Consider the following 17,162-nt stretch of genomic DNA (forward strand, 5'->3'; position numbering starts at 1 on the left):
CTGCCTTCAACTCTGACTTGATCAGTATGGACAGTCCCACTGTCCTGTCCCTCAATGAGGCCTGTAACCCAGACATCAGCTTCAACTTGGACCTCCGTCTAGGTTCTTGCACCCAGACTGTGTCAATGGTACCAGTTCTTTGTGCAGAACATCCCTAAGGTCCGGCCTCTCCTATCCATCCACACACGTAGAGCTCCCAAGAGCACCAATTCACCAAGGGCAAGTCATGCCTGACTAACCTAATTGCTTTCTATGAGAAGATAACGGAGTCTATGGATGAGGGGAAAGCAGTGGATGTGTTGTTCCTTGACTTTAGCAAAGCTTTTGATACAGTCTCCCACGGTATTCTTGCTGGCAAGTTAAAGCAGTATGGACGGGATGAATGGACTATAAGGTGGATAGAAAGCTGGCTAGATCGTTGGGCTCAATGGGTAGTGACCAACGGCTCCATGTCTAGTTGGCAGCCAGTATCAAGTGGAGTGCCCCAAGGGTCAGTCCTGGGGCTGGTTTTATTCGATATCTTCAATGATCTGGAGGATGGCGTGGACTGCACCCTCAGCAAGTTTGCAGATGACACTAAACTGAGAGGAGAGGTAGATATGCTGGAGGGTAGGGATAGGATACGGAGGGATCTAGATAAATTGGAGGATTGGGCAAAAAGAAACCTGATGAGGTTCAACAAGGACAAGTGCAGAGTCCTGCACTTAGGACGGAAGAATCCCATTCACTGTTACAGGCTGGGAACCAAATGGCTAGGCAGCAGTTCTGCAGAAAAGGACCTAGGGGTTACAGTGGACAAGAAGCTGGATGTGAGTCAACAGTGTGCCCTTGTAGCCAAGAAGGCCAGTGGCATTTTGGGCTGTATAAGTAGGGGCATTGCCAGCAGATCAAGGGACGTGATCATTCCCCTCTATTCGACATTGGTGAGGCCTCATCTGGAGTACTGTAAGAAGAATGTAGAAAAATTGGAAAGAGTCCACCAGAGGGCAACAAAAATGATTTATGAGGAGAGGCTGAGGGAACTGAGATTGTTTAGTCTGCAGAAGAGAAGAATGATGGGGGTTTGATAGCTGCTTTCAACTACCTGAAAGGGGGTTCCAGAGAGGATGGATCTAGACTGTTCTCAGTGGTAGACAGACCAAGGAGTAATGGTCTCAAGTTGCAGTGGGGGAGGTTTAGGTTTGATGTTAGGAAAAACTTTTTCACTAGGAGGGTGGTGAAGCACTGGAATGGGTTACCTAGGGAGGTGGTGGAATCTCCTTCCTTAGAGGTTTTTAAGGCCTGTCTTGACAAAGCCCTGGCTGGGATGTTTTAGTTGGGCTCAGTCCTGCTTTGAGCAGCAGATTGGACTAGAACCTCCTGAGGTCCCTTCCAACCCTGTTGTTCTTTGATTCCCATCTTGCCTCTCGATTACTGCAGCCTCCTGTCTGGCCTGGACACGTGCGTCTCTCATATCCAAAACGCTGCTGCAGAGGTTCTTGCCCAGGCTCTTGACCATATCCCCTGTCTTGTTGTGTCCTTCCACTGACTCCTCCTTATGTCACCTCAAACATAAGCTGCTTATCTTCACTCTCCAGGCTGTTCATGGCCCATCCCCACCCTACCTTTCACCTCTCCTTGGCTACGAAGAGGTCACCTCCAGCCTCTGATCAGCCCAGCAGTGCTAGCCTCCTTCACCCCTTTGTGCTTGCTTCTCTGCTGCCTCTTGTGCTTGGGAGGAGCTCCCTGTAGATCTCCCACAGCTGTCTCACTATCCGCCTTCAGATCCCACCTTAATTCCCCTTTGCCACAGTGCCTGTTCAGACCTAACAATAGTCAGGCTGCTGGTGTGCAGAGACCACAACCTGTCATGCGGAGCAGTGTTCTCGCAGCATCCTTGTACTTTCCTGTCTCATCTCATACTTAATACTGTCTGCCCTTCGGGGCAGAGGCCATCATCTTGTTTGTACCACACCTAACACAACCGATTGGTAGGCATGGGGTAATGCAGTTATCTAGCCCTGTACTGTATCCTTGCAGAGCCCCTGAGGGCTGTCTGACGCACAGCGAGAGAGAGGGGAGCCCCTGGTCCGGCCCAGCCGCCGTGCCCAAGAGGAGGAAGGGATTTTGTGAATGCTGCCAGGAGACCTTCGGGGAGCTGCAGATGGTAAGGGCTCCACTGGCATCTAAGCAGGCCTTGGGCTGCCTTGGTCTCCCCTGCCCATGCCTCAAGGCAGAGCTTCTGCAGACCTGCCCAACGCAGGCTTGTCCAATGGGGAAGCCGCTGATCTCACAGGTGTGGCCTTGGCACCATGGTGCTCAGCTGGACTCTGCCGCTACTCTGACCTGTCTCAGTGGAGCAGCCCCAGTCCATTGGGAGCTGGGAGTGAGCCATGCTCGGGGGCAGTCGTGCCCCTGGCCCAGGGGGAGCCTGGAGTGAGTGCTGGCACTGGTGCCCCTGGCCCAGGGGGAGCCTGGAGTGAGTGCTGGCACTGGTGCCCATCCCAGCTGCTGGGAGCCAAGCTGTAGACGGGACTGCTCTTGCCCCATACTTGTCTATCTTGGCCCTGGGGTGTTCCCAGCACCATAGCCCTGTGCAGCCTGGTGGGCAGCGGCTGGTATCTGTTGCACGAAGGGGTAGAGCAGCTCCCAGATCTGTTCCCCTTGGCCCCACAGCCTGTCCTCGAGGGCCCCTCGCCTTCCCCAGCAGCTGCCATCCAGCTACCGCCAGAGCGAGCTGCTGCTGCTGCTGCTGCTCCCTGGCCCTCCCCCCAGCATGGGACTGTAGCTCCGCTGAACCCCGCTCTCGTGCCTGCTGCTGCTGGAGGAAGATGCTAGCCCCACGCTCCCCTTGCTCTCTGTTCCAGCACCTCCAGAGCCCCCGGCACAGGCGGTTTGCGCTGGATGCCTCTCAGTATGCAGCTGTGGATCACGTCATCGCCCAGCTCACCAACAACTTTGCCGAGATCCCAGCCTGGTCCTTGCCCCCCAGGTAACACACACAGAGCTTGCTGCCCTGGGGCTTGAGGGTCTGGCTTGGGCAGCCCAGATCACAGGGGGTTAAAATCCACAGCCAGTCAGCTGTTCAGTGACCTGTCAGGCAGGCAGTTCTGGTGGAGGGGTCTTGCTTCCATTGGCAGTGCAAGGTCAGGGTGAGCAGTTCCCTTCGGTGTCCAGGACAGACAGGCTGGCTCCTTCCCCTCAAAGACGCCAGCCGCTCTGGGCTCCTGTTGCCCTGGGGCTGTTCTCTGGGGTATTTCCCAGACCCCTCTCATGCCTTTACCCAAGAGTGACTCATCTCCTGTGATGCAGGCCCCCTCACTGCCCAAAATATACATCTGCTCCTCCGTCCCCCTCACGTCTCTCTGGGCCTGGGTCGGGCTGCACTGCTCAGCCAGCAGGTGACCCCAGTGAGCTTCCCTCCTGGGCTGGAGTTCTGCACAGCCATATTTCAAGCCCATGCCCCTCCCAGACTCTCTCCCAGTCTACTCTGCCTCACCTCCCTAGCAGAGGGGCTTCACTACCCCATCCCTGCAAAAATTGTGCTGACTGCCTGCTGGGGCGTTGCATAGCCCTGGCCTCTGGTCCATGCAAGAGGCTCCCGTTTTAAATGAGAAGCTTTCTCTCCCAGGGTGCCCTGCTCTCCTGTGGCCAATGACCAACTTTGTGGCTCTCAAGCAAAGGCTGCAGAAGGCCTGGGCGCACCAGCTGCAGAGCTGGGACGGAAGCACCAGCTGGCCAGGAAGGACAAAGCAGAGCTGCGTCTCAGTGCAGTGGCTGTGCTGGGCGGGGAATGCTCTATGGGTCCAGAGGAGATGCCAAACGAGAAGCTCAGCAAACTCCCTCCTGCTCCAGAATTGCCAGCTGGGCACCCCCTGCTGGGGCTATGGGCTGAGATGCTGCGAACCAGGCCATCTGCTAGCACAGGGCCAGCTGGGGGGGCCCATGCTTGGTGTCGGAACACAGACCGGTCTGCCGTTGGCAGCAGCCCCCACTACACTGTTGTCTTGGCTACTGCTCCTGATCTCAGCCAGTGGACCCAGGCCAGCGGTGGATTGACTGGAGAGGCAACTGCTTGCTCCCTTGAACTTGTTCCCCAGGATACGCTCGAGCCCTCGAGTCACCCCCTGGGAGCATCACCCTGCTCCAAGAAACGCAAACTCTCCGACAGCCCTCACCTGCGGCTGGAAAAGAAGCCAAGGATACAGCTGAGCAGCGACCCCCTGCCTCTGGAGAAGCAGACAGGCTCGGAGAGCTGCAGCTCAGCTCATCAGGGTGTGGAGCTGGCTGTGGAGGGGACTGCTGGCACTACTCCATCTGGTGCTCCAGGAGCAGAGCTCTTGCTGCCTTCCAGCAGGCTCTGCCCCTTCCCTGCCTCAGTGACGCCTCAAGACAGTGCCCGTGTGCTGCCAGAACCTCCCGAGCCTGTTCCCATGGCTATAGACAACACCGAGGCTACCCAGGCAAGCACAGCCACTCAGCAGGGCTGGGGGAGAGGGACTCCAGGCCTGCAAGAGGGGCAGCCTACAGAGAAGGTCCCGGAGCCTCCCTGCTGTGGGACTGGCTCTGGCCTTGAGTTGCAATCGCCTGCCTGGGACAAGCCCAGCTGTTCTGCAGCCCAGCCGGCCCTCCCACACCTGCCAGTCCCCCAGGCCAGGCGCTTGAGCTGTACTGAGGTTGCTGACCGTGCACTGCCCAAGCCACCTAACAGCACAGAGCTGGGCGAAAGCATCCTCCAGCCTGCCCCTTGCAGCACGCACACTGGCCCAGATCTGGGGCCATCACCCTCTTCTTCCGAGTCGGACTGGGACGTCCAGCTGCTCTGCTCACTGGACGCAGTGCAGGGCACCAGGAACCGTCCGGTAGACTTGGAGCTGCTTCAGAGGACCTGCGTCAACGTCCGAGACAGCGGCTACGAGTCCCATCTCTACTCGGTCCTGAAGCAGAAGTCTGAGCTGGACTGGGCAGGCAGAGATGACCAGAGCTGTCGGAACTGTCGTGCGGAAACAGAAGGAGCCCCTTTCGCTGTGTTTGAGGCCTGCCTGGGCAGCTGGACCAGCTAGCCACTCGCTTCACGGACCCCTTCAATACTAGGGCTCTTCTCTCCCCCAGTTCGGCTGCAGAGATGGCTCTGGCAAACCACCTTCCCCGCGGCCATCAGAAGGCACAAGTCTGGCTGGAGACAGTCTGTGGGCTGGAATAAGTACAGTGATCGTTACCGGCTGCAAATGGAGAGTGGGGCTGAGCCTGGAGGCTTCGGGCAAGACTTACCTTGGTTCACTTGCTCGTGGGCCTCGGCCACAGGAAGGGCTCTCCAGCAGGGCAATGCTAGCCCTGGTTTCCTGTGGGGACAGACCACTGGGCCTGGCCAGGCCTTGACCAGCAGGGGCCTGGCTTGCCTCTCCCTTCAGTGGGGCAACCAGGAAGCAGACTCCCTTGCCCAGACTAGACTGCACCGTGTGTCCAGCTGCAGGACAGTGCCTTTTTAAGAGCCTGCTGCATTTCATTAGCACTGCTCATGCATGCACCTCCTGTGGTCTCAATCGCCCTCTGCAGCCTGACTCTGGCGGAGGGAGATGTGAGCACTTTGTACTAGGAAAACAACATTCCCTTAACCAGTGGCCTGGCCTGGCCTGACCTCACTGGCAAGTGTGCAGCTAGCTGATGCCATAGGCGGTGGAGGTGGAAAGCGCCCCAAGTCTGATCTGCAGATGGAGTTTTCTCCCCTCTTCCCATGCAGTAGAACGGCAGGCAGTCAATGCTGCTGTTCTCTCGCCCAGAAAGAGCTGCTGTCCTCTGGAAGTGACTCTGCTCCGAGCTCCCGACAGCATTCTCTGCTCTTTCTGCATCTCCCTGGCCCCTTCCTACTTGTGGTGCAGTTAATGGGGGGGGAAGTGAGCTGCTCTCTGGATCGATTTCTCTTCCTGCTTTAGCTTCTGCTCTCCACACTGTCTCCCATCTGTCTCCATAGGCCATTGCAGATAATTGGTGTTTAAAACTTCCTGCTTGTTTTAGAAACAAATTAAAACCAAAATAAACTTGAGTGTAACGATCCAGTGTAAGACTCTGCTTCTTCGTGCAGCTGCCTGCACGTTATGCTCCAGGTGCTCTTAACCTGGCTGTTTGTTCCTTCCCCTGTGCGAGGCCCAGGAGAGCCAGCCTGGGGCTCTGCAGGAGAAGAGTCCAGACCCTGCCCACAAAGACTGATAGCTGGGAGCCTGTGGCCTCGCTGGGCTGGAGCACCGCTCTGGGGAGGCTGTCTGGGTGGGTGGATCCAAACATGCTGTGGTGTAGGTGCTTGGTCTTCTCCAAGGAGGCAGGCTCAGGTACATCCAGCCCCTGCAGGCTTCTACCCCCTGCCCTCCAATCTTCACCTGCGGGCAGGAGTGACACCAGGGTTTTTGGTGCCATAGGTGGGGGTCCTTCCACGCTCCCGGTCGTTGACGGCAATTCTGCAGCAGGGGGATCCTTCCATGCTCCCAGTCTTCAGGGCACTGCGGCGGCAGGTCCCCGAGCGAGTGAAGGACCCACTGCAGAATTGCTGATGATGACCCAGAGCGCGGAAGGACCCCCCGCCGCCGAGGGTGGCAAGATGCCACCCTCCCAAATCCTAGGCAGTCGCCTAAATGGAAGCGCCTGCCCTGCCTGCAGGAAGGGGCTGGGCTTTGAGGAGCCCATCTTAGCACAGCTGCTTCTAGACACGTGCACGGGCAGGACTTCCCTATCAGAGCCAGGCCCTTCCCCTGCCTTTGCAAAGGGTTAAGGTTGGCTGCAGTCAGCTGCACCGAGAAGACTGGCCTGACTAATGAGGCCTGGCCTGTTGTGAAAGGAGCAATTCCCCCAGCTCTGCCTACCGGAGCAGGAGGCAGTTCCTCTGCTACCACTGGCCACAGCTCTGCCAAGGAGGCCTTGGCATGACAGCGGCTGCTTGGATGCTGTGATCTCCTGCAGCTGGGGGGATGGAAGGGCCGAGGGAGCCTGTGCATGCAGCCTTGCCTGTGCCTGTCAGGAATGGGGGGTGTCCCTGCAGCTCCAGGGGCTGCCTCGCTCTGAGAGGCCTGGCCAAGCCAACCCCTGCTTGTGCGGGAGGTACTGAGGTGACAGGGTGTCTCCCTCCTGTGTGGGAAGCAGCAGTGCAGGGTGTGCTTGGCTGTTCCCCATCTCTCCAGCTAGGATATGCTCGGTGACTGTCCCGCTCCACTGGGAGCGAGTGGTGTGGCGGGTGCCTCCAGCTCATGTGCCTAGTCCTGGAGAAATGGGGGTAAGGTAGGGCCCTTGCTCGCAGGAGTACAGCTCAGGACTCAGGAAGGAGGGTGTTTTGGGGCTCTGGGGACCACTCCCCCTTACTGAGCACAGGTATCTGAAATGCAGCCCAGACCCCAGCATGAAGCCCAGTGTCCTGCTCTCTGGGTCTGCTGCTCAGCCAGGAGCTGTGGCTCAGGTGCTCCTGATGGCAAAAGTTGGGGGTGGCAGAGCTCCACGCCTGCTGCTCGCAGGCCCAGGAAAGGTGCTGAGAACCTGGAGGGCTTCAAAGCCTGAGGCCCTGGTAGCTCTTAGCCCTAGGGGAAGGGTGCAAAGCTGAGAGAAACAGTCCTGCTAGGCCACTCCCTCTGCTGCAATGCTGTGTGCATGTGGCCCCCTGAAGCGGCATCTCCACCCCCCCCCATGCTGACACCCCTTGCACAGGGTGAGACCAGCTGTGTTCCCCACCTCCCTGCTCAGAGTCTAGGGGCCCTGCCCCTGCCCTCCCAGTCACCTCTGGGGACAAGCTTGTTCCCAGAGCCTCGATGCTGCAGCCCCTGTGCCAGCTGGCTCACCTGGGCCCCCGCAGGCAAGGCAGCTGGAGCATCAGATGCTCTGAGGGCAGCGCCAGTAGCTGAGCCCATGCCAGCCCACTGCTTGGTGCAGGCCTGGCTCATTAGTTCTCAAAGGGATCCCTCCTGCTTTGCGTCCCGTTAATTGTTGCCTGCAGGGCTGCTGGCTTTGCCCATGAGATGGAACCTCCTTACTGAGTCTGAGGAGAGGATGGGCCTCTGTGAGCGGGGGTCAGGTTAGACTGCACTGCCCACTTAAATGGCCCTAAGTGATCCCTCCATGCAGCAGGGGGAGCTGCTGAGGATGCTGGGGCAGGGGCCTTAGGGTAGACAGGAGGGGACTGGTGCATAGAATTCCACGTCCCTGGCAGGGAGGGTGCTCTAGGGAGCTGTGAGGTGGTGCAGAGGCGAGGATTCAAGAGTCCTGGCTTCCGTATCCAGTTCTTGCTGACAGGCAGCTGGGGACAAATTTTCCAAAGTGCATATGTCCAAACCCTGACTTGACCATGCAGCGCCCTCTCTGCATGCATACGTGCCTGCAGCGACCTCTCTGCACGCCCACACCTGTACGCACTCACTGCGCGCAGTGGAGGCTGGGCGCATGTAATTTAGCGGGCATGCACACACACTAAATGTGGCCCTTTAAACCTTCAGTATTGGGTTTGCCCTCAGCAAAGTCCAGCTGGTGTGCCCTGCCCTGGCAGCTGTGCTGAGGCTTGAGCAGTGACTGTTGCGCAGTGATGCGGCTGCTGCTGATGATGATAAAAGGAATCTGCCTGGTTTAGCTCTGGCCAGAGCCCTGCAGTGGAAGCCAGCAGCACTGGGCTCTATCCCCAGCTCTGCCCCTGCCCTGCCGGGTAAGTTCTGGCCCTGCTCTGTGCCTCAGGTTTCCTAGCTGTAAAATGGGGTGAGTGACACTGACCGATCTAGTAGAGATAAGAGGGTGGGGGGAGGCCTCTGGTTTGAACCACTCAATTCACTGGTAAAAACACCCCAGGGAAGCTAGGCAGCTTTCCTGCTGGATTTGTCCCTCCAAGCTGCTGCCTCATTCCCAGCTGGTCCAGCAGCTGTGCTGGAGCCTGGGAAAGCAGGAAGAGTCTAACCATGTGGTGTTGGGGGCTGGGAGAAATACACTTGGTTAATGGATGCCAAGATCAATGCAATAAACTATTCCATCCTGCAAGCTGCCGGAGGGGGCAGGGAGAGAAGAGAATGTGTGTGGATGTGCAGTGCTGTTCCTTACAGCCCATGATGCTGGGTGGTGCCACAGGGGACTGACCCGCGTGCAGGACCAGCATGTTCTCTGGGTGGATCCTAGGCCAGTGCCTGCTCCATTGCACTGGTGCTACACACAACTGCTGCGGGTGCCCAGGGGGCTCATAGAATACCTCCCCTCAGCTCGCAGCCCCCCTTAGCACAGGGGTAAAAGACCCCAGTGGGGTTGAGGGGAGCAGCGACCAGGGAGCCCAGCCAGTGGGGAGGGGGCCCTCTGGGCACGGGGTGTGCAGAAGAGGAACACAGGAGTTGCTAGGCCATGTCACATCAGGTGCAGTGCCCTGCCATGCTGCAGGAGGTCGCTGCCCCCTCTTTCAGTGACAGACACTGCTGTGTCCCAGGGTGGGAGCCAGCACCCCCCAATGTGTCAGGCTGGCTGGACGCTGGTGAGGATTCCTGCCTGAGCCCTCAGTCCCCATCAGCTTAGCTGAGCCCGGCTCTGCTCACCCTTGTCTGCCGGAGTCACAGGCTGTTGCAGCAGCAGGAGTGTGAGGTGCTGTTCTAGCAGTGAGGGGGGAGCTGGGGTGCACGACCTGCTGCTGCCAGCAGGCCCTGCAGAGCCCCCCACTAGGATTCAAATGGTTGTAGTGCTAATGGAGCGGGCCCCTGCTGTGCACCCCTCCGGGGCAGTAGCCAGCCTCTGGCCCAGCACGGCTGCTGTGGGCTTTGTACCCCTGGTTCTGGTGCACCTGGCCCTGCCCCACCCAAAATGGGATGCTGGGGTAGCTGGGCCTTGCATCTGCCCAGGCTTCTGTCCCCTGCGGGGGGGCTCCATCGGCGAGGGATGGGCAAGAGATAGCCATGGAGCCGCCTTCCCCTGCAGCCAGAGCGAGCCAAGCAGGGTGTGACTGCAGCAAAGAATCATCTCCCAGAGGTGCTAGTGCAGCCATCATGGTACCTGTGAGCTGGGGCCAGTGCCAGGCTCAGTGTGGCTGACCCAGGGTGTGGGGCTGCTGGCCTGGTGCTGGGAGTCTTGGACAGCAGCTGGCCCCTGAGAATCCCCTTCTCCAGCTGCACCCACCCTGCCCCATGGGGACAGTGTCCTCCCAGGCAGGGCTGCGGGTGCTGCATCCAGCTGAGATGGGGGCGGTGACCGTATCCATGTTCAACGAGCCTACGCTCCAGCCTACAGCTAGGATGTTCCGTGTCCAAAGTGCAGATGCAAGGCAGCTGCTGCTGCTCTTTGGAGGCTTCGAACTGCCCCACATGTGCTGCACACTCGGGCGATGCTGGGGGAGGGGAGCGCCGGGAGAGACTGGCACAGAACAGGGCTTTTCTCAGCATGCTGGCTGGGGCACTCGCTCACATCCCTCCACACCCCTGCTCTGCTACCCTCCAACCCCATAAAGGCCCTTTGCCACCATCCCCGTTCCCTACTCACCCCCACAGGAGTCTGGCTTGAGTGCTGCTCCCCACAGAGTTATGGCAACAGCCGGCCCTCCTGCGTGGCCCGTTGGGTAAAGGTACCCATCACGTCCTCGCAAAGCACTATGCAGACACTGACAAGATGCGCCTTAAGAGATATGTAAGGAATAGCTACGGATCACTACATGCACCCCTGCAATGCAGCCGTGTCTGGGGTGGAACGCAACAGCTGGTTAACAGTGCACAGGAACGCTGCTCACCAGTCAGGAAGCGAAGCCAGATGCTGTATCCAGCTGATGCTGCTATACAAAGTGGGGGTGTAGTTACCTGAGCTGGAGTGTGGCAAAACTCTCAGGGTCCTGAATGACCACCTGGGCTCAGCTCAGCACCTCTATTTTTCCTGCCCTTGGAAAGCTGGCACTGCCAGCAGCACAGCGCCCCCTAGCTCCATACTGAGGCTTTGGCTCCACACTGATCCAGTGGAACCAGCACCCTCTACCGAGTCATAGCCCCCACCTACTTCCTGGGTGTTCCCTGGGCGTCTCCCAACCAACAGGGACCTGGCACAACCCTTCTCTTCTTTCATCTGGTTCGATTTCCTGTTGTAAAACCCACCTGTCCAGGAGCTGGGAGTGCCCTGGGAATCCGGCGACTGACCATCGCCGCCTGCAGCATCAGCTGCTCAATGGCCAAGGCAAACGCCAGGAAGCTTTGTGGCCACAAGTGCCCTGGAACGCACCCTTGTTGCCCCTCCAACACCAACATGCCAGGGGCCTTTCCAGCACGCCCAGCCAGCTAGCCGGGAAGGCTGTTCACCCAGGGCAGCGTCATAGCTCCCGGGGGTCATGTCCCGTTCACCCCTCAAGGGCTCCTGGCCTCCAGTTGGTATCTGGGGGTAGAATTTGCTGGGTTTATTTTTGACGCTGAAAACGAGTTGTGGTGTTTTAGTTAAACGGCTCCTAGTGCTTACATGGGAGAGCAGCCTGCCTGCGGGGGCGGGAGCCTGGCTCAGCCGCTGGGACCACTGCAGGTCCTGCTGCAGAGAGGACCGAGCCCAGGCACTGGAAAAGATTGGGTCGGACTTCGTAAGAAACCTTTGCTGAAGCCTGAGCGGCTGGAAAGCAGGGCGTTGCTCGCCTTTCCCCTTGCTTCCCAGGCCTGCCCTTTTCTGTTCTGTTCCTTGCTCACCCCTTAGTTTGTTACAAAATATTTGTCAATAAAATAGCAATAAATGTATAAAGAATAAGGAAAAGCCTTGAATCCCCGCTGTTCATATTGTAAAATGTCCCATGTGATTTACCTCTCTGTGGTGCTTCTCTGCCTCCAGCACCAGAGTACCTCAGAATCATTCAGGTATTTGTCCTCACTCAGCCCTGGGGAGCAGGGCGGTGCTATTAACCACATTGTACAGAGGGGAAACTGAGGCACAGAGCAACTAGGTTACTGCCCAAGGTCACACAGGACTATATCAATAAGCTACCAGTGATACACCACCATCCTGCCAGTCCACCGCCCCAGCCCTTCCATCACGGCCGAGCTGTCTCCCGGCCCTCCAGCAAAAATAAGGACGTAACATTTCTAGGATTACAAGCTCACAACCCCCAAAAAACTCATCGTAAAGAAGCCCCCGTGGAGGCCTCTGCAAGGTGCCAGCACATGGTGTTGAAGAGGGACGTACACACTTGGATGGGGGCAGAAGGACTGACAGGGCTTGGGGCTGGGATGCTCAAACGACCCCGGGGGATTTAGGCACCCAACACCTGTTGCATCCCAGCAGACTTCCTAACTCCCCATGGCTCCTTCAGACTCCACCAGCCTGGCCCTCCTGCACCCACTAATGGTGGCACCAGACCCAACAGCTCAACAATCCTGAGGCGGACCCCAAAATTGTGAGATCGGCCCCAAATCATGAGATTGTTTTGGAAGAGACTCTTGTGGTTTTGATCTGTCTTGACTTGTTATGACGAGGGGGGAGGAAGGTGTCTTGTTTTTGTCATGTTTTTCCAATGGTTTGCATACAGGGGGGATGGGACTCAGTTTCCCCGAGTGTTATTGGTTTAACGAGGTGAGAAGAAAGGGAGTTTGTTGGTACAGAGGACCAGAGAGGGAACTTGGGACCCCGGCCAATGGCCTGGAGAATGGACACCCCAGCGACTGGTGACCTGACGACCCAAGGACCCAGCTCAGGAGTCACAGCTGGTTCTGGCCAGTGGGAGGACAATGGGCTGTGGGGAGAGGACCCCAGTGACCTGACCAGCCGGTTCCAGCCAGAGGGCCCAGGGGACAGAGGAGAGGAGGCCCAGGCGACCTGGTTTACGACCCTGTTTCCCTGGATAGGAGACAATGGACGGAGTGGGGGCTTGGGGCCGGGGATATCGGAGGCCCAGCTGGGAAGCAGGTGGGCTCTGGGCTGGAGAGGGGGAGCAGGCAGAACCCACCTGGATGCAGGGAAACTGGGATGTGCTGTGCTGAGGGCAGGGCCGGCTTTAGGCCTATTCCACCAATTCCCCCGAATCGGGCCCCGCGCCCAGTGAGAATCCCTTCCCTGGCTAGAGGCACCTGTTTAATTTTTACTCACCCAGCAGCACTCTGGGTCTTCGGCGGCACTTCGACTGCGGGTACTTCGCTAGCTCCGGGTCTTCGGCGGCACTTCGGCGACGGGTCCTTCAGTGCCACCGAAGACCTGGAGTGAGCGAAGGACCTGCCCCCGAAGTGCCGCCGAAGACTTGGAGCACCGCCCGGTGAGTACAAGCCCCACGTGTTTTTTTTCTGTCATCGCTGCCGGGGCCCCATCGAAACTGTTTGAATTGGGCTCCGCACTTCCTAAAGCCGGCCCTGGCTGAGGGAAGCCAGGCCTGAGGCCCTGAGAGTTTCCTGTGCTGTGTTCAACTCTCAATAAACCCTCCTGTTTTATGCTGGCTGAGAGTCACTCCGGTCTAGAGAGCAGGGTGCACCAACCCCTTCAGGGGTGAGGAGGCCCGGAGGGTCCAGAGCGCATGGACTCCCGGAGGGGGCCCACGGCAGAAACAGATGTGTTGAGGCTCAGAGAGGTGCGGCTCCAGGAGGTGGAGGTGCCTGACCCCGAGAGAGTGGACCCCCAAGAAGGACTGTCGCACTGAAAGGGTCACCCCCCCACGGACCGCATGGACCCACGAGTGGGCACGATCTGTGAGTCGGTGATACTTGTGAACTCCACACACATGCCCCTGCCCCAGTGGGTGTCCTGCCAGCGGTCCCAGAGCTATCCAGCCAGGGGGCTCTGGCCCACGCAGTCAGAGCTTCCACGTTCTTCCCAACCCAATAACCTCATTAATCAGTGTGATGCAGTAGGGACTGTCTGTGTGGGGAGTGGGAGAGCAGGGGAGGACTTTAGGGGATGGACGATGCCAGGGCCTGTAACCTGAGCTAGGTAAGGGAGGGGAAAGGTCAACACCTTTGCCCGGGAAGGGGACAAAGGAAGGGAGTGGCAGGAGGGAAGCAGTTTGAGTTTGGGCTTGGGGCTGTGTGGGCGGAATTCAGGGGATCCTAGCTAGGATCCAAGCACCCTGAAAGCCCAGAAGGACTCAGTGGAGGGGTCCTGACTGTGCCTGCAAGCTCTGCTGTAACCTGTGTTCCTGTTGTCCAATAAACCTTCTGTTTTACTGGCTGGCTGAGAGTCACTGTGGGTCCCAGGAAGAGGGGTGCAGGGCCGGACTCCCCTGCACTCCGTGACAACTGGTGGCAGCGGTGGGATATACTGCACCCCATGGACGGCGCTTCCTGCAGTAAGTGACTGGGGAGCAGTAAAACGAAGGGGTGACTAACCCCTGGGAGTGTGTGCCCAGTGAGAAGGACTTTGCAGTAACAGGGTCCCCCGGGGGATTGCAGCGAGCGGTCCCAGGGGCGGAGGAGTCTGCAGCTCGACCCTGGCAGAGAGGTGGTGACCTCAAGAAGGGCTGGTGCACTAGGGGTCCCCCTGGAAACCGTGGGGAGCGGCGAGCACCCCGGCCTGTGAGTGGCCAGCAGGAAGATGTATGCCAAGCGGCGCAAGTGTGACCTGGTGGAGCTATGCAAGCAGAGGGGGCTGCGCCCGGGGAGACGCACCAAGGACCAGCTGATTGCCCAGCTGGAGCAGGGAGACCGCGTGAATGAACGGAGCCCTGTCTCTGAGGGAAGCAGCCGGGCAGATGCAGCGCAGGCACCAGTGTCTGTCCCCGCTGGGAGTGGTCAGCCAGCGGACGAGGGCTTCCCGAACCCCCCCCTTCCTAGGCGTAGGGGAAGGGCGGGGAGGAGTCCAGTGTATACCGAGGGCACCGTGACACCCCCGGCCAGCAGGGGAGCCTCCCGGCGAAGCTCACCCCCCAGCAGGGGATCCTCCCGGCAATGCTCGGCATCCGTGGAGTGGATGCGGCTGGAATATGAAAGGGAGCTGAGACGGGAGGAGCTCGAGTTAAAGAGGCGAGAGCTGGAGGAGAAGGCGAAACAGCGTAAACATGAGGAGAACCAGCGTAAACATGAGGAGAACCAGCGGCAGCGTGAGTGGGAGGAGAAGGAGAAACAGCATAAACATGAGCTGGACCTGGCCCGGCTGAGGAGCAGTGGGGCTCCGGCTGCGGTGAGTGAGGGGGGACCCAAGCCTACAAAGAGCTTTGATAAGCACTTGCTGCCCCGGCGTAAGGAGGGGGAGGACATAGATACCTTCCTGACGGCCTTTGAGAATGCCTGCGAGCTGCACAGGGTTGACCCTGCAGACAGGATCGCAGTTCTCACCCCCTTACTGGACTCCACAGCCGTGGAGGTGTACAGCTGACTGAAAGGGGCGGAGGCAGGGGACTACGAACTGTTCAAACAGGCCCTGCTCCGCGAGTTTGGGCTGACTCCTGAGATGTACCGGAAAAAGTTCCGGAGCCAGCGTAAAACCCGTGAGGTCACATACCTACAACTGGTCAACCGGGCGCAGGGGTATGCCCGCAAGTGGACAGCTGGGGCCCAAACTAAAGAGGACCTGCTTGACCTATTCATACTGGAGCACTTGTACGAGCAGTGCCCATCCGACCTGAGGCTGTGGTTGATGGACCAGAAGCCGGAGAACCCGCATCATGCAGGCCAGCTGGCCGACCAATTTGTGGACAGTCGGGCAGGGGATGGCAGGGAGGAGTCTCGAAGGAGCAGGCCTGCCTCAACGCAGAGAGAGAGTCATCATGGGACCTCCCAAAGCGGCCTATGGAGAACCCCCCCAAAAGGGGAACATCCAGCGGCAGGTCCCTCCGACCCACTCAAGGGGACCCACGAGATATGGGCTGCTATCGCTGTGGCCAACGAGGTCACATACGGGCCCAGTGCCCCAAGCTCAGGGACAGACCAAGCAGACCCAACCCGCAGAGGGTGGACTGGGTAAAAACCCAATCGGAGGAGGGGCTACATTCCCAGGAAAGGGGGGTTGGCAACATACCACCTGTGGATGCTCCAGGCTCCGGGTTTTCAGTTTACCGGGTGGGCGCGGGGCTGCCCCTCCGGAAAGAGTGCATTGTTTCCCTGGAAGTGGATGGGAGGAAGGTCACTGGGTACTGGGACACGGGCGCAGAGGTGACGCTGGCCCGGCCCAAGGTGGTGGCCTCAGATCGGATGGTGCCCGACACCTACCTGACCCTGATGGGCGTGGGTGGCATCACCCTGAAAGCCCAGAAGGACTCGGTGGAGGGGTCCTGACTGTGCCTGCAAGCTCTGCTGTGACCGGTGTTCCTGTTGTCCAATAAACCTTCTGTTTTACTGGCTGGCCGAGAGTCACTGTGGGTCTCAGGAAGAGGGGTGCAGGGCCGGACTCCCCCACACTCCATGACAATCAGTTCTGCCCCAGCCCCACTTCTGTCCCCCTGCCTGCCCCTCACAGCCTCACATCTGTCCCCGTTAGGCTGACCAGACGGAAAGGGGTGTGTGTGAGGAGGGGTGGGGGGTAATAGGAGCCTATATAAGAAAAAGCCCCAAATATCAAGACTGTTCCTATAAAATCGGGATCTCTGGTCACCTTAGTCCCTATGGCCCTAAGTCTGTCCCCCACAGCCCCACATCTGTCCCACTCACTGCCCCACATCTGCCCCTGCCTGCCCCGCCCAGCCCCACGTCTCCCCCGCCCAGCTCTAGGTGCTCTTCACCCAGGAGCGCCACCAGGTTTTTTGGCGCCCTAGGCAGTGGAAGGTCCCACCCCCAAAATGGTGCCCCCAACAGAGGCGGCGGAAGGTCCTGCCCCCAAAATACCACCGATGACCAGGGCAGGACCTTGGTCGCCCTCCCTAGATGTTAGTGCCCATGGCGATCGCCTAGGTCATCTAATGGGTTGCTCCGGCCTTGTCTTCATGCCTCCCGCCCCCTCCCAGGTGCAGCAGGGGCAAGGCAGAGGCACCGTCTGTCACGGAGTCACCGGGCGATGCTCTGGAACAGCTCCCCACAAAGCCAGCAAGGACTTTGGGGAGCCTCCTCTCCCCTGGAGCTGACTGTTTTCAGGGCAAGAAGCTCACACGGCTTCACCTCCTGGGTCTCTCCTTGGAGCATTCACCATCCTCTGCCCCTCCGTGCGCTTCCCACAGCAAACCCGCCCCAGCGGGGTCCTGGGGAAGCCACAGGGTCCTGCACCCCCACTTTGCAGTCAGATGTGACTCTCAGCCAGCCAGTAAAACAGAGGTTTATTAGATGACTGGAACAGGGTCTAAAACAGAGCTTGTAGGTACAGAGAACCGGACCCCTTGGCCGGGT

At 58.9% G+C, this 17,162-nt stretch overlaps 1 protein-coding gene across 5 annotated transcripts in view; it reads left to right on the forward strand.

Moving 5' to 3' along the window:
* DBF4B (DBF4 zinc finger B) overlaps nt 1-6,031 on the forward strand; it is a 31,805-nt gene extending 25,774 nt beyond the window's left edge. For all 5 annotated transcript variants that reach the window (XM_030541387.1, XM_030541386.1, XM_030541388.1 and 2 more), the window contains 3 exons: nt 2,020-2,146; nt 2,847-2,971; nt 3,611-6,031. In XM_030541387.1, coding sequence (XP_030397247.1) covers nt 2,020-2,146; nt 2,847-2,971; nt 3,611-5,042 — 1,684 coding nt within the window. In that variant the 3' untranslated portion in view covers nt 5,043-6,031. The remainder of the gene's footprint in view (nt 1-2,019; nt 2,147-2,846; nt 2,972-3,610) is intronic.
* The last annotated feature ends 11,131 nt before the right edge of the window (nt 6,032-17,162 follow it).

This window comes from Gopherus evgoodei, chromosome 23 (assembly GCF_007399415.2).
Source record: "Gopherus evgoodei ecotype Sinaloan lineage chromosome 23, rGopEvg1_v1.p, whole genome shotgun sequence".
NCBI classification, from domain to species: domain Eukaryota; kingdom Metazoa; phylum Chordata; order Testudines; family Testudinidae; genus Gopherus; species Gopherus evgoodei.